The following is a 22,927-nucleotide window of genomic DNA, read 5'->3' as shown; positions in this document are numbered from 1 at the left end:
CCGGCTCCGACGGCAGACATCACCCACGATTCGATGATGAGTACCACAACCCAAGACCTGGCCGTCTCTTGATCCTTTCTTTCCTCCCTCTATAAAGGATCTTTCCTCCCTCTACAAAGGATCTTTCCTCCCTCTACAACACCGGGACTGGAAGACAGCGGCCATGACTTCCTCATACACCAAGGCGACCCCTCCGCCATACGAATACAGCTCCCTGGCCCCACCTGTTGGAGCTCTGCCTGCCAGTCGAACACAATGTCGACAGCTCCGGATCCGTCACCGTCGCGGCATGAAGCTCCTGGCCATCTCCGGCTTGGCCTGTCTCGTCTTCCTCGTCTACGCTCAGTGGAACCAACTGACAGTCCTGCCTTCCTGGCGGCATTCTCACCTCGCCGCTGATCGTCTTCAAGAGGATCTTCAAACGTGCACCAAGCTTCGACGAAAGCCTCAGGACCCGATTGGCATGGGGCGTACCAAGAATGCACGCCATGTTGACGGCCACAAGCCCACTCTCATCCAGAATGCGACAATCTGGGTCGGTGAGCCTGTGAGAGGCACCTCGCTCGAGGATGCCCGCGCGGGCAAAGGCTATTCGTGGATCAGTGGCGATGTGTTTGTGCAGTTCGGACTGATTCAAAAGGTCAACGCTCACATCAGTCTCAAGTCTCTCCCTGACGACACGCAGATCTACGATGCCAAGGGTCGCCAGCTGACGGCCGGCATCATTGATATGCACTCGCACGTTGGCGTCAGCTCGCTGCCCGACCTAGCCGGCACCGAGGACACGAACGAGCTCTCCTCGGACATCACCCCCTATGTCCGTTCCATCGACGGCCTCAACCCGCTCGATCCCCAGTGGCAGGTCATCAAATCTGGCGGTGTCACCACCTCGCTGGTTCTGCCCGGCTCCGGCAACAACATTGGCGGCGAGGCCTTCGTTTTCAAGCATGCGATTGGCGAAAAGGATGGTCGCAAGGAGATCTCTGCAGCCGACATGCTTGCCGACCCTGACCGGAACTGGCGCTATATGAAGATGGCCTGCGGTGAGAATGCCAAGCGCGTGTACGGCAAGGTTGGACGCGGGCCCTTCTCGCGCCTCGGCGAGAGCTGGGAGTTCCGTCACGCATTCGAACAGGCTGCAGCCCTCGTGCGGAAGCAGGACGACTGGTGCGACCAGGCCGAAAAGTATGGCGTTGGCAGCCTAGACGATTACCTGCCGCAGAATCTGCACTGGGAGAGCTTAGGCGCTGTCCTTCGGGGGCAGATTCACGTCAACACGCATTGCTACACGATTCCTGACCTCGAGGCCTTCATCGACCACACCAACGAGTTCAAGTTTCCGCTGCGGGCATTTCATCATGCCCACCAGACCTACTTGGTGCCTGAGGTAATGCAAAGCCCCTGTTCTGGGGTTCTAGTCCTTTTTTGCTAATCATTCGACAAGATTCTCAAGCGGGCGTGGGGAGGTCGCCCGCCCGCTTCCGCTCTCTTCGCCGACAACATGTATTACAAGGCTGAAGCCTACGTGGGATCAGAACATGCTGGCAAGATTCTGTGGGATAACGGTCTCACTCCAGTTTACGTCAGCGACAACCCCGTCATCAACGCTCAGCACGTCCTCTTTGAGGCCGCGAAGGCATACCGATACGGTCTCCCCTACCATGCCGCGCTCGCTGGCGTCACGACAGCGTCGGCAGAGCTTCTTGGTCTGGGAGAACGGCTGGGAAAGATCAAGCCGGGATTCGACGCTGACATTGTCGTCTGGGACAGTGATCCGCTCAGCGTCGGAGCCGCGCCTGCGCAGGTCTGGATCGACGGCTTCGCGCAGTTTGAGAACCCTGTCGAGCTTGACAAGCCTCTGAAGGGACCGATCGCCGCGCCGAACTCGAGCGTCGCTGTGAGCGGCGGCATCTCGCATCACAGAAACATTGTCTTTACTGGTGTCACCAAGATTCTGCTCTCGGAAGGCAAGGGTCGGACGTCCTTGGACGGAGCCGTCAACGTTGTCGTGTCTGACGGCGAAATCACCTGTACAGGTGAGTGTAGCGTGGAGATCACCGCTGCTCGCCAAGGGGCGTCGCACAAGTTCGTCGCCCTCGAGGACGGCCACCTCACGCACTCATTCACGGCGTTCGGGTCGCAGATCGGGCTGAACGCCATAGACGCCGAGAGTAATACGGCCAACGGTGAGAGCACCGAGTTCAGCCGTGGGGTCGACGGGTTGGCACTGGACACGAAGAAGCTGCACGTGGCGCATCAATACGGCATCACGCGGGCCGTCTCTGCGCCAACGTTCTCTGGGGGACTGACGCACCGGGGCACCAGTGTGGGATTCGTCGCGGACGCACAGCACGCGCTCGAGAAGGGTGCCGTTTGGTCGGAGGATGCTGCTGTGCATTACACCCTCACTGTTGACGTCAAGCAGGGCAACACGCCCTCCATCTCAACTGCCGTAGGCGCACTACGCAAGGACCTGCTGGAAGCAGTCTCGAACAACGACACAATCTCCGACCCGCACTCGGAGGAGGCTTTCCTGAAGAGGGTGGTGGAAGGCGAACTGCCTCTGGTGTTGACAGTGCACAGCGCGGACACGATTTCTGCCGTGCTGCGGCTCAAGGCCGATGTCGAGGCCGTCATTGCCGCGTCGGAGTCGCCCTCGACAAAACTCCGCGTCGTCATCCTGGGCGGAGCAGAGGCGCACCTTGTGGCCTCTGAGCTCGCAGCGGCCGACGTTGGCGTGGTCCTGGCGCCATTCCAGTCGTACGCCGCGTCGTGGGATCAGCGACGTGCGCTCACGGGCGCGCCCCTGACGAATGGGACAGCGATAGATGCGCTCATCGATGCGGGTGTCACGACGGCCATCGGGCTGGAGGAGGACTGGCTCATTCGCGACCTGGCGCTGCTTGCGGGCATCGCCTACCACAACGGCGGTGGGCGCCTTTCGCAGAAGCAGGCCCTTGACCTCGTGTCGTCAAACGTGTACAAGCTGCTAGGCGTCAAGGAACAGGCGCAAGACGATAGGCATTTCGTGGTGTTCGAGGGCAGCCCGTTGGACATTGGCAGCCGTGTGCGTGCGGTTGGAAATGGAAAGAAGGAGACTACATTGATGACATGACATGGTAGGAAGCAAAAAGAGACCTAAGCTTAATACATTAGGTTTACGAAGACGATGGCAGCATGATGAAGAATCCCGGTCCTTTCAGAGACGTCGACTTGTTTGTGTTGGAGGTCTATGGAGGAAAAAGGTGTTGTATTGGGAAGCTATTCTCTAGGGCAGGAGGGTGCCTGGAACTAAGCTATGGGAGGGAGGTGCCAGGGCACAGGCTACCTGGCATCAGGTGATTGCTGGAAGCCCTAGGCGAATACTACTAATACCCCCTTATAGGTACTATCTAAGGCGTATTAGCTATTAGGTCTATAAGAGTCCCCGTAGGTACTTTATAATAGGCCTCTTTCCTAATCCTAGTACTCTAAAAATATAATCTCCTAGTTAATTAAAAGCTTAGGATTAATATAATAATAATAGCTAATTTAATTTACGTTAATAAAGCGTAATTAGCGAGTAAATTCTATATATTTCTCGAAGCTAAGGCCTTTTATAAGTCTATTAATAAGTATTTTAGCGGAAAATATATAATAAAGCTTAAAATCGCTTATAATAATATATTCTTAAACTTATTTATATTAAATATCGATATAGCGAGTACGTATAGCGTTAAGAAGGTTAAGGGTAATTATTAGAATATTCTAATTATCTATTAATAAGATAAAAGGCTTTAGAATTTATACTTTAAAGGCTATTATAATATCTTTAATCTAGTTTAGAATAATATTTATAAGAATAACGTGCATGATAAGCAAGTGGGCCAAACAAGCAAGTGGGCCACCTGACCACGACCATGCGACGACAGCAGCATCCCGGTGAACCCTAACGCCTTAAATCAATTGAAACTACTTGAAATCCTCTTCTTCAGAAGCCCTCGTCTCCAGCTGACAAGTCCGCGCATTATGTCCAGGCTCGCCGCAGACACCGCAGCGCCGTTTCTTCGTCCCGTCCCTTGGTTGGCGACTGCTTCTCTGACGCGTTTCCTCATTTATCTGGACCTGAACCTCGATATTGGTTTGTATCTCCTGTCCCTCACCTAGAGTTAGACTCCCTCCTTGCCTGAGACGTGTTTTCTTAGCTCTCCGACGCTTGCTGAGTGTCGCGTTCTCGTCTCGAAGGATCTGGTTCTCCGACTTCAATAGGGCGAGTTGATGCATGATTCCACGCGTCCCCTTGGTAAAGTGGTCTATAGCGTTAAGAATCGACGTCGGAGAGCTTCCTTGGTGTCGGGCGATTCGACCTTTAATAAACTCTGACTGACAGCTAGCTTCAATCGGGTTGTGAGGCGTTTGGGAGACCCAAGGTTCTGATGTATCGGGGACCCCCTCGACGGGCGTCGGTGTCCGTAGCTTCACATCCAGCTTTGAAACCACAATTTCGGGGCTCATTGGGACAAGCCCAGCACCTCTGAACCCCCCCTTGATATTCCTTTCCGTCATAGCTTCTTTGAAAGCTGCGAAAAACGCGGGAAAGAAGTCCTCCTTCGTGATGTGGCTTGTACCTGCCCTCATCTTCTTCTCAATTTGCCGACCGTAGGCCTGCTTTAGCGGGCCAAAACAGCCAACATCAAGAGGTTGAAGTAGGTGAGATGAATGGGGAGGCATGCATAGCGTAATGATGTTGTTTTCCTTGCAGTAGAGCTCGAACTCAACGGAATGGTGACTTTGGTGCCCATCTAGGATAAGGAGGCGATATCCGGCCGACCGACGGGGCTTGGTATGCTTGTCAAAATGCTGAATCCATTCTAGACCTTTCTCATTTGTTGTCCAGCCTTTGTCTGTCGTAGCGATTACCCAGTCGTGAGGTAGAGGGCTGTCTTCGTACCAGCTTGAGAGGTGATTTTTGCCCGCCATAATGATGAACGGCGGGACACACCACCCGTCTGCGCCAACGCCTTGGATCACTGTCACCCATTCCCGACCTCCTGGTTGGACCATTTTCGTATTAGAACGTCTTTCGGCGTTCGTAACGACCATTCCGGACCCGATAACGCCCATCATAAACCCAGTCTCATCGAAGTTATAGATATCAGGCTCCGCGATACCGTATTTGGCGATTGTGTTCTTTACGAGCGCGAACCAATCGCGAATTGCCTCGGGATCTTCGCATTGGGCTCTCTGATAGTCATATCTGCGAAAGAAACGCGTCTTAAGCTCTGGTTGTCGCCTGACGAAGTTTGAGGCCCAGCGCTTCCCGACACTCGGCGCGTCGCGGTCGGCTAGCAGTCGATTAGCCATATCTTCAACCTCACAAAGCCGGGGAGGAAATGCTCGGGAATTTAGCTCAAGTATGTATTGAACAATCGTTAACTCCTCGAGCTCCGTCAAATTTCGATTGAGGGGGATCCTGTCGCGTTGCGAAGTAATACCGCGTAGTCGACGCGTCAAGGTCATTCGGGGAACACCAAAGATATTTGTCGCAGCGCGTATACTGAGATCTGGGTCATTTTGAATAGCCTGAAGAGCAAGCTGTAATTGACGTTCTTGTGAGGGCGGAGACATCGTTGTTGGTGGAAGAATTAATGGTTAACGTAAGAAGGTCGCGTTTTCGTCGTCAGGTGGCCCACTTGCTTGTTTGGCCCACTTGCTTATCATGCACGTTATAATAGAAATTATTAATTTATTATTTATATCGTTAAACCTTTATAATAAAGCTCCTTAAAAGTATTTTACTAGCTTCCTTAGCCTTCTTAAGGAATAATAGATACTCTATATTTAATATTTATATATATATAGCTATATTACCTATATATATAAGAAAAGTATTCTCCGCCCTTTATATATTAATAAGATAGAAGCGTAAGCTTAAAAGGGCTTCTTTATAGGATTTAATAATCCTTATAATTATATCTTTAATATCTATATTCCTAAGCGTAATAGTATTATCCGCTATTAAGATATATATTTCTTTAAGGGTTAATATAAAGCTACCTTTAATCTCCTTAAGAATATCGATAGATATAAGTATAATACTATCTTTATAGATTATAATATCTCTAAATTCGTTAATATCCCCTTTTATAAAGCTACTAAATAGCTTATTATTAAGTACCCTAAGGCTAAGGAAACTATTAACTCGGAGCCTCCTAAATTATATATTAATAAGAATATACTCCTCCTCCTAATTACGAATTAGTCCCTCTATCGATTTAACCTTATCCCCTAGAGACCTAGATTTAGCCTCGTCCCTTAGAGACTTAGATTTACGACTCTATTATTAATTTAGAGATAAGCTCCTCTTCTATTAACTCTATTAAGGCTAACGAAGTACTTCCTATAGAGGTAGCCTTATTATATAGGGAGTCTCTAGACCCTTTAATAGAATATATATTATCGCTTCCTTATATTATAATACTTCCGCCTCTTTATAGATCTATATATAATACTCCTTATATTATAAGTTAATATACTAAAACCTATATTAACGATTTATCCTTAAATATTAGGATTCTACTCCTTATAGGATAAGCTATTTATATAAATATTAATATTCTTAATACTCCGATTAAGCCTCTTTTAGCCTATTCTATAGCCTAGGCTTATTCTATAATATTAGATATCGATATTCTAAAGACTATTAATACTATAAAGAAGGGCCTTAATTAATATCTCTAGAAACCGGCTTTTAATAAATAAATTACTAACTTATTTAAGTATAAGACCTAGACCTTAGTAGACCCCTTTATTAATATTAAGGTCCTCCTAGGAATATAAGTTCTTAATATAAAGACTTCCCTTTAACGATTTTATACTAAGTAGATAATCTATAATAATCGTTAATTAGGCTAGTAAGCTATATAGGACCTCTACGCTATAATTACTTACTCGGTTTTAGTCTATTTATTCTTTACTTTTATTATTTACTTAGACCTTTAACTTATTATTATTAATTTCGATAGCGTATTTCTTATAGCCCTTACTCCTATTAGTATTTATATATTTATCTAATAGCCTTATAGATATAAGGATAGTATTAGTAAGGTTTATTACCTTAATAATACCCTCTATAGGCTTTATAAAGCTCCCCTTTAATAGTTTTAATTCCTATTTAAGAAGCTAAATAAACTAAGCTATATTTATATTATAGGGAACCTATATCTCTTATATAATAAGTATATTAGAGTTATCCTATTAATATATATTAATAATATTATTATCGCTAAGCCTTCTATTAAAGTTATTAAAAGAGCTATCTAGATATTAAAATTAATTTATAATTTTAAGGAAATATTAATTATTAATAAGTTTTATTAATATATATATTACCTATAATATTTAAGAAGGGCTTTATTTTACTATATTAACGTAAATATACTTAAAAGATATTATAATATTTTTAACGTGCATGATAAGCAAGTGGGCTCAACGAGCGAGTGGGCCACCTGACGACTAATACGCGACCTTCTTACGTATCCATTAATCTTCCACCAAAACGAGATCTCCGCCCTCACAAGAACGTCAATTACAGCTTGCTCTTCAGGCTATTCAAAATGACCCAGATCTCAGTATACGCGCTGCGACAAATATCTTTGGTGTTCCCCGAATGACCTTGACGCGTCGACTACGCGGTATTACTTCGCAACGGGACAGGATCCCCCTCAATCGAAATTTGACGGAGCTCGAGGAGTTAACGATTGTTCAATACATACTTGAGCTAAATTCCCGAGCATTTCCTCCCCGGCTTTGTGAGGTTGAAGATATGGCTAATCGACTGCTAGCCGACCGCGACGCGCCGAGTGTCGGGAAGCGCTGGGCCTCAAACTTCGTCAGGCGACAACCAGAGCTTAAGACGCGTTTCTTTCGCAGATATGACTATCAGAGAGCCCAATGCGAAGATCCCGAGGCAATTCGCGATTGGTTCGCGCTCGTAAAGAACACAATCGCCAAATACGGTATCGCGGAGCCTGATATCTATAACTTCGATGAGACTGGGTTTATGATGGGCGTTATCGGGTCCGGAATGGTCGTTACGAACGCCGAAAGACGTTCTAATACGAAAATGGTCCAACCAGGAGGTCGGGAATGGGTGACAGTGATCCAAGGCGTTGGCGCAGACGGGTGGTGTGTCCCGCCGTTCATCATTATGGCGGGCAAAAATCACCTCTCAAGCTGGTACGAAGACAGCCCTCTACCTCACGACTGGGTAATCGCTACGACAGACAAAGGCTGGACAACAAATGAGAAAGGTCTAGAATGGATTCAGCATTTTGACAAGCATACCAAGCCCCGTCGGTCGGCCGGATATCGCCTCCTTATCCTAGATGGGCACCAAAGTCACCATTCCGTTGAGTTCGAGCTCTACTGCAAGGAAAACAACATCATTACGCTATGCATGCCTCCCCATTCATCTCACCTACTTCAACCTCTTGATGTTGGCTGTTTTGGCCCGCTAAAGCAGGCCTACGGTCGGCAAATTGAGAAGAAGATGAGGGCAGGTACAAGCCACATCACGAAGGAGGACTTCTTTCCCGCGTTTTTCGCAGCTTTCAAAGAAGCTATGACGGAAAGGAATATCAAGGGGGGGTTCAGAGGTGCTGGGCTTGTCCCAATGAGCCCCGAAATTGTGGTTTCAAAGCTGGATGTGAAGCTACGGACACCGACGCCCGTCGAGGGGGTCCCCGATACATCAGAACCTTGGGTCTCCCAAACGCCTCACAACCCGATTGAAGCTAGCTGTCAGTCAGAGTTTATTAAAGGTCGAATCGCCCGACACCAAGGAAGCTCTCCGACGTCGATTCTTAACGCTATAGACCACTTTACCAAGGGGACGCGTGGAATCATGCATCAACTCGCCCTATTGAAGTCGGAGAACCAGATCCTTCGAGACGAGAACGCGACACTCAGCAAGCGTCGGAGAGCTAAGAAAACACGTCTCAGGCAAGGAGGGAGTCTAACTCTAGGTGAGGGACAGGAGATACAAACCAATATCGAGGTTCAGGTCCAGATAAATGAGGAAACGCGTCAGAGAAGCAGTCGCCAACCAAGGGACGGGACGAAGAAACGGCGCTGCGGTGTCTGCGGCGAGCCTGGACATAATGCGCGGACTTGTCAGCTGGAGACGAGGGCTTCTGAAGAAGAGGATTTCAAGTAGTTTCAATTGATTTAAGGCGTTAGGGTTCACCGGGATGCTGCTGTCGTCGCATGGTCGTGGTCAGGTGGCCCACTTGCTTGTTTGGCCCACTTGCTTATCATGCACGTTATCGAATTCGCTATTTTTATTATAAATAATAAAGACGATAAATAAGCTAATAGAGGCTTTAAAATAATAAATAAACCTTTTAATATAAAAATAGGTCTCCTATTTAATCTTAATCTTTATAAAGTAGATCTAATAAAAGCTATTATAGCGATTAATAATATAGAAAGTATAATAAAAACTATCCTTAAGATTTAAGGGCTTATAATTAATAAGATCTATAAAGACTTTATAGCTAAGGGCTAAAGATAGATAGGTAATAGAGCGATTTACGACCTTAATACTCTTAGCTAAGCGATAAGCCTTATAATTAAAGTTATATATTTCTTAATAATCGAAGAGGATATTAATTTTTATATAAATATCGATAATACGTTATTTTCTAATATAAAGAAGGCGTTTATATATAATATAGAAAGGAGTTACTTTCTTAGACTTTATTATAATAATAATTATATTATAAATAATCTTAATAAGAAGGTTAATAAAAGTAAGAGTCGATATTATTATAATACCCTATTCTTAAGTAATTCTTATTAATTAAATAGCGTTAATAGTATATACTATAGACTTAGTACGGAAATTATATTTAATCCCTAAACGACTAAGAAGGCCTAGTAATAATAAGTTTATAAGGCTTCTAGGGAAATATCTAATATTATAAATAATCTAATCGATAGCTTTAATAGGATCTATAAAGTCCTAGACTTAGAAGAATATACTCCTAATATTAAAGGGCTTAATAGCTTAACTATTAGCTATATTAATCTTAAGAAGTAAAGTATTCTTAATATATATTAAGAATTAAGTAAGGTTATTAAATATATTAATATTATTATTTAAATTAAGGATAATTATATCTTAATTATAAATCGTAGCTATTAAAGAAGTATAATAAAATATTACTAAATAAATAATAGAATCTTAATAAATAATATTAAAGGAAGTAATAATAATTTACTTATTAATATTATTAGAAGAACTTTAATAAGAGGTATTATAATAATAAACCTTAGCGGCCTTAATAGCTTTATTACGGAACTTACTAAACTACTTCGATAATATATTCTTTTTAAAAAGGAAATAAATAAAGGGGATATAATTAAATAATTCCTTATTTTCCTTAAAATAATAAAAGTAAATAAAATACTTTTTATTAATAATAGAAATAATAATAAATATAGAATTACCTTTTTTCTAGCTTTAATTATTAATATTTTATATAATAACTATAGAATTAAAAATAGATTCTTAATTATTAGCTTTATAAATAATATTAACTATAATATTATATTAATTATAAACCTTTATTATAATATATTTCTCGAATAATATAAAATATTAATTATAAATATTATTAAAGAATATATAAATAAATATAAATAAATTAATATTATAGATCTCTATAAGATAGTATTAGAGGGTTTAAGTATAAGCTAAATAGATATAAAAGATTAGAAAATCTTTAGTTTTAATCTTATAGAATTTATAGATAAGATCTATAATAATATCTAATAAGACTTTAGGAATTATTCGATAGATTATATCCTATAGCTTATAAAGGTCTTAATCTCTTATATCCTAATCTCCGCCCTTAAAGTAATCGAGGAGGGTAGGATTAATAATAATAGAAAGAGTACTTATTACTATTACCCTCTTCTTATATTATACCTCTAAGGCGTTAGGGTTAATAAGAGGTAGGATTATTAAGTAAAGAAATTAAAAATAATAATCTCGTTTAAGTAGATTAATAACGTTAAATTATTAAAAATAGAGGTTCGATTCGTTAATTAAGTAGTCGATATAGGTAAAGAGCTAAGGACGAGCTATTATAGCTTAATATCGTTAAATAGCTTAATAAGAATAACGTTTATCGTAAAGGAGTAAATCTTACTTAAAATAGATAATAATAATATTATTAAATAGAGGAAATAAAGCTATTAATAATAATATAAAAATCGTAATATTAACGATACTATATAGTACGTAAAAGGGCGTATAACCTATTAGAGGTCTATAGAGGAAAAAGGTATTATATTAGGAAGCTATTCTCTAGGGTAGGAGGGTGCCTAGAACTAAGCTATAGGAGGGAGGTGCCAGGGCACAGGCCACCTAGCATCAGGTGACCGCTGGAAGCCCCAGGCGAATACCACCAACAGTTTGTCGCCCGCGCGGTTGATGTGTAATCAGGGGCGCTACATGTACAGTGGACTGACTCGACGGGCCAGGCCTGAATCCGTGCCGGCATCCGTTTGCTGACGAGATGAGGAGCTAATTAGAGGTTCGCATTTCCGGGGAACTTGAACTAAGATCCCTTATTAGGTCAGCTCCCGCGCGGCTATGACATGGTGCCTAGGCACATGGGGTACTCACCTAACAGGTAGCTAGGGAGGTGCCTTGTGGAAAAGCAAGCCAGGTGCCACAGCACAGCAAATAGTGCCATTCCGAGGTAGTTGCTGAAGGTTCCGAAACCAAATGGCGCCTTATTCGAATTCGTAGTGTATCATCGGCAAATCGAGTCGGATCGTGAACCGAACGAGGGGCACCGACACTGTATCGCGCCATACTTATTCCGCGTCTCAGCCTTGCCACACCTGCCTGTCTTACCAAGCTGGATTCATCGTGGGGTGTGCAGACATCCTTTAAGTGCCCCAAGATCCCCCCCTTCAACGCTTCCCTCAACACTTGGCCATGCATCTCCGACAGCTCGTCAAACCTGCCAAATACCTTGTCGCTTCATATCTCATGTTCGCAACAGCCCGACATTTCTTGTCACGCACTTTTTCATCAACCTCTCACACAACATCACCGACCATGACACGCGGCGCCGTGATCTGCATCTCCCACGGCGGAGGTATGTTCAAGCGCCTTCCCCTACCATATTGCTCGCAAGTGAGAGCGCACCGCCGCTGACACAACACCAGGTCCTATGCCGGTCCTCGGCGACCCGGGCCACAAAGACATTGTCTCGTCGCTCACGAAGCGCGTGCCGAAGCTCCTGCGCCTCAACACGCCCGAAGCACCGCGCGCCATCGTCGTCGTAACGGCGCACTGGTCGACGAGGAGGCCGACCATCTCGTCGGCGACGCACCACGACCTCTACTACGACTACGGCGGCTTCCCCAGCGAGGCCTACTCGCTAAAGTACCCGGCGCCCGGGTCGCCCGACGTGGCGGAGGAGGTGCGGCGGGCGCTCGCGCAGCAGGGTCTCGACCCCGTGCTCGACGCCAAGCGCGGCTGGGACCACGGCGTCTTCATCCCCTTCTTGCTCATCAACCCGGCGGCCGACGTGCCGATTGTGCAGCTTTCCGTGCTGGCGTCCGAGTCGGAGGAGGAGCACCGCCGCATGGGCCTCGCGCTGGCGAGTCTGCGCGACTCCAACGTGGCCATTGTCGGGTCGGGGTTTGCGTCATTGCACAATATGCGCAAGTTTGGCGAGCTCCGGGCCGGCGCCGGCGGATCGAGGCTCCGAAGCCAGGTCAAGGAGTGGAACGCTGTCTTGTCCGCCGCGATCGAAACGGAGAAGAGCGAGGAGAGGGGCAAGAAGCTCGCTGGATGGAGGGGATTCCCACACAGTTTTGACATGCACCCGAGCGGCGGCGGCGAGCACTTTATGCCCCTGCTTGTGTGCTCGGGGGCAGCCGGCGACGAGGCCGCGGGCAAGTACAAGGATGACTTTTTGGGAGCCGATATCTGGACCTACTATTGGGGGGAACCGCGTGTTTGAGCAAGCTTCAGGAGCGGACAAGCATCATAGCGAGCAGAATGTAGATGAGCGAATGACATGAAGCTAAACCCGCGGAACGAACACTTGTTGATTGGCTGCGTGTTGAATCCGATGCTAGCGTCGCACCACTCGCATGCGACGTATTCTCTGGGTTCCTATTGGATCCGCTTTGGAGCCGGGCCGGAGCTTGCGCCACTGGCGAACCCAGCCTCAGTTCCGCCCATGCCCCGGCCTGCTTTGCTCAAGTACGAGACAGTCCCTTTTTATCAAGACGGCGACTGCAGGACAGTTCACGTGGACGGGTTCCTCTCGCATCTCGGTTTCCTCGGTTTTCAACGCCACATGCGCTCGCTTGTCTCTTGTTGCTCCCAGTTATTCATTCTCAAGTCCCTTTGCAGACAGTACCTCACATGGCTCCACATTGAGGACACCGGAAGTCCCGTCATGGGTGCCTCGAGTGCAAACGAAGGCATGTCAAGGTATGACACTATCCAGCAGCCCTCAATCCGACTTCCCTAACACCTATAGTGCGACGAGACACATCCTATATGCTTGAACTGCGTCAACACCAGGCGACCATGTTCGTTCCAAGCCCTGACCCCGAGTACCATGGCCGGGCCCAGCCCGGGCCCCTCCTTCACCTCGGCCGGCCCGTCGCCGGGCGCTACAAACCTCTTGCTTGATGTCCCGAACTTACACGCTGTGCCGCCCGCCTGCATGGACCGGTTGCATTTAATGCACCATTTTCTTTCTGGCGCTATTCCTGTTCATGACAAGATGCCCACACACCAGCATTTCGTCGAGCAGGCTCTTGACCTTCCTTACCTCATGAACGAGATCCTCGCTTATTCAGCGCGACACCTAGGCTCAACACGCCCAGACGAGGCCTCTCAGTACATCTTCCTTGCGCGTGAGTACCAGGCCCACGCCTTGACTTTTTCAACACGACCCAAGTCGAGACGACCGCCGACAATGCCATGCAGATGCTTGTCTTCAGCTGGATGGTCGGCATGAATCTCCTCTGCGACGCCGCCTGCGCCGATGATGATGCCACTGTGCTTGACGAATTCATTCGATACATAGAGCTCTACCGTGGTGTCCGCGTCATCGCGTCAGCGGCGTGGGACGTACTCATTAAGTCGAATCACGCCTCCGTTTTTGAGGACGGGCGGCTCATCTTCATGAAGCTCGGCACAGGCGCCGAGGCCGAGGCCCTGCAGGGCTTGATCAAGGACAGTCTCGGCATGGACGATGAGCAGAAACAGGGCAGCCAGGAGACCCTTGCGAGGATCCAGGCCACCTATGACTCTCACTCGTCCCTAGACGCAGGCCCAAGAGACTCATCGCTGCCTGTCTCGCCCAGTGGTCATCTCAGCGACACGATCGGCATGGCTCTCGCTTGGCCGCAGGTGGTGACTCCGGGTTTCCTTACCTCACTGCGGGCGAAGCGACCCGAATCGCTATTCGTTCTGGCCCACTCTGCCGTCATCATGCACTGGTGCCAGGGGCACTGGATCGTAGGGCGTGTCGGCAGTCGGCTGCTGCGTAGCATTGTGGCGGCCCTGGGGCCGGGATGGGAGAGGTGGCTGCAGTGGCCTCGGGACCTTATTGAGTCGACTGCGTCCGAACAGTCTGTCGCCGCGGATCAGCCTACTTGAAATACTGAGAAATCCGTCCAGGTTCAGGGGTGTCCAACTCGATCCGGTAAACGGCCAGATGAGGCTGGACTCGGCGCCGAACTCTCAGCCCTACCGGCCCTCGGCCTCGGACGCTATACTTGCGCCGGTGCCGAAGAGGCACATCCACACCTGTAGGCAATGACGGCCTTCCTCGACCTTGTTCTCCAATTCCGCACTTGCGACCGATACGTCCGAGTCCTTGATGCCACACGGCGTGCTGACGGTCAGGGTTTGCCATCAAAGTCCACGCATTGCAGTTGGTTCCTGCCCCCACCTAGCTGCCGTCAATTCCTGGGAAGTGTTTCGAGGATCGGCCACAGGCTACATCTGTTTAAATACGAGCCGTCGCCATGCTCGAATTCACAGCAACCTGGAGTCAACCAAGGCTATCGCACTTTACACCACTCGCGCCATGTCACAACCAGCTGCTGACCTGCCTCATGCCGCCTGCACGGCCGAAAAGAACCACGGCATTCTTGTTCCCAATGATTACGTCTCTGACGCACCGTCCACAATCAATCCAAACATAATGGACAAGGAAAAGGGGGCCGTTTATCCGGGTAGTGACGCTCCGGACGGGGGCTTAGCTGCGTGGCTCGTCGTGCTCGGCGTGTGGTGCACCGCCTTTTGCAGTTTTGGCTGGATCAACAGTACGGACACATCCTCTTCCAAAGTCAAATGAAGACCTCGATACTAACTCCAACAGGCGTCGGCGCTTTCCAGGAGTACTATCAAAATGACCTCCTTCGTCAATACTCTCCTAGCACCATATCATGGATCCCTTCTCTCCAGATCTTCTTCATGACGGCGACAGGGCCGATATTGGGCAAAGTATACGACATACATGGCCCGCGCCAACTTGTTTTGATCGGTAGTTTTCTACACGTATTTGGTCTCATGATGGCCTCACTATGCAAGGAGTACTATCAAATTCTACTTGCGCAGGGCGTTTGCTCCGCAATTGGCGTTTCTGCTATCTTCCAGCCATCCATCGCCGTAATACACGGCTGGTTCAATATCAATCGCGGCGCCGCTTTTGGCATTCTTTCCACCGGCTCCAGCATTGGCGGTGTTGTTTTCCCGATTATGGTCACGCGGCTGATCCGACAAGTCGGTTTCGCTTGGGCGATGCGTATCAGCGCTTTTCTCATCCTTGCTTTGCTCATCATTGCCAACCTTACGGTCCGCGCATTCCACCCACAGACACCTCAGAAGACCACCAAAGCGCAGCTGCTCAGGCCGTTCCGCGAGCTCGAATTTGTCCTCATCACGCTCGGCTTTACGGTTTTCACCTACGGCATCTACGTGCCCATCAATTTCCTTCCCGTACAAGCGCTCGAAGCCGGCATGGACCCAAATCTTGTGCAGTACCTCATTCCCATTCTCAATGCCGCCTCCCTCTTCGGTCGTATTTTTTCTGGCTTCCTCGGCGACAAGATCGGCCGTCTCAACATATTCGTCATAGTCTGCTACCTCACTGGCCTCTGGATTCTTGCCCTCTGGATCCCCGCCGCCACCGATGGCGCCCTCATCGCCTTTGCTATACTCTTCGGCTTCTGTTCGGGCGCCTATGTCTCGCTCATCGGGCCCCTCGTCGCTCAGGTATCGCCTCTGTCCGAAATCGGCTTCCGCACTGGCCTTGTTTTCTTTGCGTCCTCCATTGGCGGTCTGACCACGAATCCGATCAACGGTGCCATTATCGACTCGCCTCATGGGCTCCTGGGCATGAAGATCTTTGCAGGTGTCTTCTGTATGATCGGGACTACCTTTATTCTGGCTGCCAGGATCCATCGCACTGGATGGAAACTGCTCGTCGTATTCTGAGGGGGATAGGAAAGCACAGGGACTGAGGCGTACGGAATCGTGCATATTAATAAAAAAGGGCTTGAGCAACATAGACTCATGGGTACTCCTCCCTGCTGTGTATGTAATTAATGACAAGGATTCCTCTCTGTATAAATTGGTCAAACCCCAAATTTGAGAGTGTTCTCCATCTGAAAATCCTTCATCAATGTCGTCCAGTCTGGTAGAACCTGCAGGTCGTCTACCCAGTCGAAATTGCCCATCTGCGTGAAGACGCCCATGGCATCCATTCCACCCGGCGTCGCCACCAGTGTCTGATCCTGTGCCCTCGGGGCTCCGCTGGCCGCCGTCTCACCGGCCCTCCTTGCGAAGGCTTTCTCCTTCAGCACTGTGAGGACAGCCCATCGCGAGCCCAGATCCCCAGCGCCGACGCACCCCGCTCGTGTGGCTTCCGTGTCGCCGAACACCGTCTCCACCACCTGCCAGATGCGGTCTCGGTTCGGCCCATCTGGGCACACGCACAAGTGCCACAGTACATACAGCAGCATGTGATTTTGCGGGTACAGGCGCGTTGACCATTGCCAGGGCCTCAGCCGATCGTCGGTCATCATGGTGGTGCCGAGTTCGAGTATCTCCACAGCCTCGAGGAGATTTTCCTCCGTGGCGAAAGCCTCGTGGGTGCCGGGCTGCGCATGCATCTGCATCCGCTGCCGCGTGACGAGCTCCAGCTTGCGAAGAACAAAATCGGCGATGTGCATGGTCAGTCGTTGTTGTGGGATCACGGGGTTGCAGCGACTGAGGTATCCCTTTGCGCGTGCTCTGATGTCCTGGATGACCTGGCTGCGAGTGCCATCACTGGAGGTTGGGGTTGACTGGGCGTTTTCGTGCCATCCGAGCACTGTCGCGATGGTGATTAAAGAGAGCGTCATGGAGGTCCAGCCGGGACGGTTCGGCGGAAGCTCGTCCATTTCGGGGTAAAGATCACTGTCGTGGACGTTGAGCGGCATGTCGATACCGGCGGCACACCCAGGGGTCATTCGCCGCATGTTCTCGAGACCATAGTCTTCTGCAGCTCGACCATCTCGGCAGACTATGTACCACCAGAGCCTCCGCCTGATTTCAGATTCGAAGGGCGACAGGCCCAACATTTTACCGTCGCGGTGCAGGCCGATGGACTGGGCGGCACGGATCACGAAACCCACGATCGTCCAGATCCCTCTGCCGGGGTTGTGAACCCGGAGCGCAGACGGTGAGATTGTTAGTCGAATTAGGCATATGGAGAGGCGACGGCGTAGACATACCAAGTATATCGCGAGTGCCTGTATAGTGGTGACAGTGGGACTTTCAAGAAAGTCGGCGTGGGCAATAGCCTGCTCGAGGCCAGTCTTCAAGAGCTGCAGACTTGCGACGGGGTTATCGCCAAGTACACTAACAGCTTCGTCTTGCTCGTATACCGTGGCGGCAGCAAAGAAAATGGCAAAACATAAAGCCAACATTCCTGGACTGCACTCGCTCGGCTTGTCAATAACCGTGTATACGAGAACCTCGGCAGTTGGTATGTGAAGGACTTTGGTGCAGGGCTCGACCTTGTCAACGTAGGCCTTCCAAAGCTGTGTGGCCACCGTTTTGTTTGGGAGGAAGCTTGATAATGGCCGTGAATACGAAGGAACCGAAAGTATACCCATGGGATTGAATTGAGGCACCGATACTGGCCGTGTGGCCTCACTGACCGGTGTCGATAGGACCGTTTGGATATCCTGCTCCTATTTAGAAAGTCAGCACGAAACTTGATCGGTTGTCAAGGTCCTTCGCACCTCGTCGAGAACTCGTGATATCAATATCTCGTTGAAATATTGACTCGATGATCCTTTCTGAACGAGGACACCTGGGCCTCCGTCTTGCCCACTGCTCGACACAGGATTCGGGCCCTCTGGCCCGAACGTGTCACATGGTTTCGACCGGGAGGTGACTGTATCTGCCGGTGCGGTCTGGTTCGATACGGAGACGAGAGTGCGCTCCAGCTCCGAGATGCGGGTGGCCACATCAGCCATGGTTGTCTTGGGCTTACGGGCCCGACGTAGGTGCTCAGCATGTGGGTACAAACAGGTGACGCCCCCACGTTTGCAATGGGAGCATGGCTGCTGCTTGTCACAACGTATCTTGCGGCGGTGACATATCTCGCAGGACCGCTGTACCCTCCGGAGTTGTGCTGGGGCCGGGGCATCCAGACGGGTGCCGTCGGCATCGGAGCGATTGAGGTCCGGCGGCCGGCTTGGCAAATTCGCATCCGTCGAGTCTCGGGGGATCTGCGGCGGTCTCATTTCCTCATATGGCATACGCCGTGCAATTGATTACTGATGACAATGAGCACTGATACATGCAACGCCTTCTTGGCGAGCGAAATCGTCGGGGGGTCGTCGACATCATGTTCGGCCTCGGTGATTATTTTAACACCGAGACCGAAGTCAAACTGACCAGACTTGCTGAGTCATTGATACGAATACTTCTAGCGAAAAGATGACTGGTTCAGTCCGGCACGTCCCAACCGTCGAGCTTTTTTGCTAACAGCTCCCAAGTATGCCTCCTAGAATGGGAAGCCCACAAATGATGCCTCCAAGCCCGGTTGAACCTAGGAGCTTCTTCCAGATGGTGTCATTCAAGACACATCCGATTCCACCCAGGACGCAATCTTTGCCCAGAACTTCGAGAGCCTCACCAATCGTGGCGAACAAGTCATCAAGAATATTTTCGACAGCTCCAACAGTCCCGTCGAGACCAGGGACGAGACATTGCAGGATATTCAGCCCATTATCTTCGCAGAGGTTGTTGTTCTCGTCTGAATCCCAGACCATCAGCGAGATGAAGCTTCGTGAAGGCCGAAGAGGGGTGGGGGAACTGACCATAGTTGCAGTATTCCTTCGGAGTCTTCGCACAGATAGGACTTCCACCTTTGGCCTTGCATTTCTGCGCCGACTCTTTCGGCAGGCACGGGCTTTTGCACCTTTTGTCCTTCTCAATCCATGTTTGGCCCGCGGGGCACTTGAGCTTCTTTTTGCACTCCTCCTGAATCTGCTTCTTCAGCTGCGTTTTGCTAATGCTGTTTACTACGGCCAAGACGACGTTCTGTGTGTTGTTTAGGCAGAGATCATTGTCCTTGTCTAATGGATTTAGCCGGTTGACTGCATCGCAAAAGGGTTGTAACAAAAGAGCATACCGTAGTCGCAGTATATCGTCGAGTCAGCTGCGCAGATAATTTTCTGTCCAACTCGTAGGATCGGCGGGATGAGTGGAGGCGAGATGCATCTGCCCCTGTTTTCGTCCCAACCCAGACTCTTCGGACATTTGCATTGGGGCAGGATACCAAAAGGCTTGTCCAGCCAGCCAACAAACACTCGTCCACCCGTACAGAGACTCGAGGTGGGATTGGCAGTGGCTGCCGTGGTTCGAGCGACAGGGTGCGCCGTCAACGGCGAGGCAGCCACTGTAACGGCCAGGGTCAGCTCGACGAGGATCGTGATGCGCATTTTGTAATTATAGCGGCGATGAATTTGTTCAAAAACGGTTGAAGGAAGAGTACTCGGTTGACATTCCGTTGCTGCGCGAAACAAACAGCTTTGGCAGACATCACAACTCTTATAACACTGAACGGGTGGCTGAAGAAGCAAGTCTGGCACGTGGTGGTCAAACTAGATGTCCGCTTTTAAATTCGGGCAAGCCGAGTCGAGGAAAGACACCAGAAGCTGTTCATGTTACAAGCTGAGATGTAAACCCCTTGGTGTTGCTCACTGTACTACAGCCATGTGAGTAACAACAGATGTGCGGTACGGCCGTCGTAGACGTGTGCCGTTGGTGTGAGAGGCCTCGTTCAAAGCTCGCCTTGAAGAGAGAATGAAGTCTCACATTCTGTTGTCGCAGCCGCCGGGAGTCTTGCCAAGACAGTCCTAAGTAAGCCTGGGCTGGAGCCAGTACAACAGCTTGATAGCTAGCCAGTGGGAGCCAAGACAATGGCCCTCATAGTTTGGACAACATGTCCACGCTAGTGGCTCGTGTGAGTGAAGCAAATACAAAGCTGATGCATGCGTCGTTGATGTACAGGACATGAAGTCAGGATGTGCAAGGCACAGAGTGCAAGGCACAGACTATTTGTCTTCGAAGACTTTGACCTCTGGCGGCTTAGAGCGAAGACCTAATATTTACCAACAAGATTCGGAAAAATGGGTTTGGGTATAGGCTGTCAACCTCGCGCTGCAACCGCCGAAGTCCGCGCCCTAGTGGAAGAAACCCCTGTGTGAACGTTAGAGATACCATGTAGTCAGGGTATAGGTACCATGTTGAATCTCCTTTCCATATTTCACAACCCCTGAAAATGCTGCGTCTAGTCATGTCTCTTGCAGGTCACGCCAAGCCGCACAGGAGGAGCACCACATGGACCAGATTCCTCTACCTGGGTGCCTAGTTGTCCACCCAGGAGCTGGTATTCTGGTCAAGCGGCATGCGTAATCTTACCCCTGAATGGAACAATCCCAGCGCCTCTCCCGCAGCGAGCCGGCGCTTGCCAGATGGGCGTCAGCACCGAGAATGCACAATGCTGTCCAACACCCAAGGGTCGTCACACGAGGGCCGGAGAGCCCTGATTAAGAGTCTCAGACATATCGCCCTTGTGGGTTCACAAGAAGGCCATGCCGACGGCATTGTCAGTCCCCCCACACGGCGAAGGAATCTATCTTCGACTACGATGGGGACGGCCAAGGCTCGAGGTTGTACGGTACTGAAACCGACCCAAGAAAGCCTGATGGCTGGCGTCCGGAGAGGGGGAGGGGGAGGAATCACTTGCTTTCATCTGCCGCCGGGCGCCATCACGATCATGCAACTCCGCATCTAAGGGGTCTCGGCGGACTTGGAGAGCTTAGGGGGTGGGGGTCCCCAGCCAAGCACATTCAAGCAATATCGGGGATGAACACGGCTCCTGTCGTCGGGGCATTCAACGTCCCTCCCTCCTCTCTCAAATAAAGCACCTGAAAGCGAGAAAGCCGGGCCGGACTGCGTACCACGGCCAGCAGCTCGGACCCGCGAAAGGGGCAGAGGACGAACAATCAAGGCCAAACAGGCCGTGGCGTGTAATGGAACGCGATGGGGCGGTCAATTGGTCGATATATCGGTCGCTGACATGAGAGGAAGAGTAGTAGGGGACCCATGTCTTGTCATGGCAGGGGGCTAGGATCGGGGGACAGGGTGTTGGTCCAAGTTGGGGACAGGTTTCCGATATAAACGAGGGACCACAATCTGCAGGGTGCGCAGAAGCGAGAACGAGAAAAGGGGGAGTAATCAAGAGTATTGGGGGAAGAGACTTCCAGAAGAGACAGCAAAGCCGTTGAGCCTTTGAGTCGAAGGCTTAGAGTCAGAGGGTTTGAGGCGAAGACTTTTAGTCGAAGGCTGAAAGGAGGAGAGGTTGTGGCTGGCAGTGTGGCTGGCAGCAGAAAATAAGGTAAGCACCAATTAATTAGGCCTCACGCTGCTGCAAGATTGGTCGTCGAAGCTCGGGCTTGACAGGCACTGGCTCGTGGTAGCGGGTCGTTCAATCACACCTCCGATCTCTGGGCCGCTGGGTGCTGAGAGCACAGACGGTTGTTCGTCTCGAGTAGATCGATGGGTCGTGTTTGCGGTGAACGGGGGAATCGCTACGAGGATTGTCGATGACGACGATCATGGCTGTGCATTGGATGTACAAGTACTGTGTGGCTGGACATCTGCTAAAATTCAGCTGGACAGATCCAGAATGTCGCCGTACCTTACCAGTATGATACATGTTTCCCGAAGCTCAACTCAAGTGTTGACGATGTTGAATCCAAGCCCGCCGTAGCGTGAAGCGAGCGACAATCAAGATCGATTGGCATTGTGACCACGATGCTTGTTAGCTGACCTCAAAGAATACAGACAGACGTCACTCATGATCACGTCGACAGGTGTCATCCCATCGCCAACGCCCTGATTGGGGCAAGACAGGCATCCCAGGTGGAAAAGGAAGATTTCGTGGCGGGCAGTAATCTTCCTGAGGGACTTGGTGCATGAAGGTTGTTGACCTGAAACCGCAAGCTGGGGTCGGATCTTTGCGAGGGGTCATGGATATGGCGCATCTTAAGGGGATGTGTGGTAGGGGGTGCTTGGAAAGCTGTGCAGGAGCTTGAGGAGGTGCAGGGGGTGCAGGAGATGCACAGGGGCGCAAAAGCCTGGACTGCGCGCTAACGCACGGCGGCGCGGCTGTCGCTCTGGCCCAGGAGGGCGATGGCGGTCAGGAGCACCTGCCAGAAAGGCGACCCCGGCCATCGGAAACCCACACAGCCCCTGTAAATACCGGCTCCAGCGTGGAGTCTTGCTTTTCTGCCAGTCGTCGTTTCAGATTCCGTCCCATGTTGCTGG

At 49.7% G+C, this 22,927-nt stretch overlaps 6 protein-coding genes across 6 annotated transcripts; 5 read left to right on the top strand and 1 right to left on the bottom strand.

Moving 5' to 3' along the window:
• Positions 1–163: 163 nt before the first annotated feature.
• VDAG_02965 (amidohydrolase family protein) lies at positions 164–3,396 on the top strand (the record flags this gene model as incomplete). Its single annotated transcript, XM_009653618.1, has 4 exons — positions 164–1,387; positions 1,445–3,067; positions 3,157–3,250; positions 3,386–3,396. The coding sequence occupies 4 exons, from the start codon at positions 164–166 to the stop codon at positions 3,394–3,396; spliced, it is 2,952 nt and encodes a 983-aa protein (XP_009651913.1).
• Positions 3,397–12,115: 8,719 nt separating this feature from the next.
• VDAG_02964 (uncharacterized protein) lies at positions 12,116–13,028 on the top strand (the record flags this gene model as incomplete). The annotated part of the gene is made up of 2 exons (XM_009653617.1): positions 12,116–12,155; positions 12,226–13,028. 2 exons carry the CDS (start codon positions 12,116–12,118, stop codon positions 13,026–13,028), a joined length of 843 nt encoding a protein of 280 aa, XP_009651912.1.
• Positions 13,029–13,637: 609 nt separating this feature from the next.
• On the top strand, positions 13,638–14,686 carry VDAG_02963 (uncharacterized protein; the record flags this gene model as incomplete). Its single annotated transcript, XM_009653616.1, has 2 exons — positions 13,638–13,938; positions 13,983–14,686. The coding sequence occupies 2 exons, from the start codon at positions 13,638–13,640 to the stop codon at positions 14,684–14,686; spliced, it is 1,005 nt and encodes a 334-aa protein (XP_009651911.1).
• A 433-nt stretch (positions 14,687–15,119) lies between these two features.
• Positions 15,120–16,531, top strand: VDAG_02962 (uncharacterized protein; the record flags this gene model as incomplete). The annotated part of the gene is made up of 2 exons (XM_009653615.1): positions 15,120–15,357; positions 15,414–16,531. The coding sequence occupies 2 exons, from the start codon at positions 15,120–15,122 to the stop codon at positions 16,529–16,531; spliced, it is 1,356 nt and encodes a 451-aa protein (XP_009651910.1).
• Positions 16,532–16,671: 140 nt separating this feature from the next.
• On the bottom strand, positions 16,672–20,034 carry VDAG_02961 (uncharacterized protein; the record flags this gene model as incomplete). The annotated part of the gene is made up of 8 exons (XM_009653614.1): positions 16,672–17,685; positions 17,812–18,120; positions 18,241–18,273; positions 18,706–18,816; positions 18,888–18,993; positions 19,241–19,346; positions 19,725–19,751; positions 19,917–20,034. The coding sequence occupies 8 exons, from the start codon at positions 20,032–20,034 to the stop codon at positions 16,672–16,674; spliced, it is 1,824 nt and encodes a 607-aa protein (XP_009651909.1).
• Positions 20,035–20,537: 503 nt separating this feature from the next.
• On the top strand, positions 20,538–21,392 carry VDAG_02960 (uncharacterized protein; the record flags this gene model as incomplete). The annotated part of the gene is made up of 2 exons (XM_009653613.1): positions 20,538–20,558; positions 20,967–21,392. The coding sequence occupies 2 exons, from the start codon at positions 20,538–20,540 to the stop codon at positions 21,390–21,392; spliced, it is 447 nt and encodes a 148-aa protein (XP_009651908.1).
• Positions 21,393–22,927: the final 1,535 nt, after the last annotated feature.

Source organism: Verticillium dahliae, genomic scaffold, assembly GCF_000150675.1.
Source record: "Verticillium dahliae VdLs.17 supercont1.4 genomic scaffold, whole genome shotgun sequence".
Classification (NCBI taxonomy): domain Eukaryota; kingdom Fungi; phylum Ascomycota; class Sordariomycetes; order Glomerellales; family Plectosphaerellaceae; genus Verticillium; species Verticillium dahliae.
The sequence above is the reverse complement of the archived record's forward strand: the minus strand, read 5'-3'. Positions and strand labels throughout refer to the sequence as shown.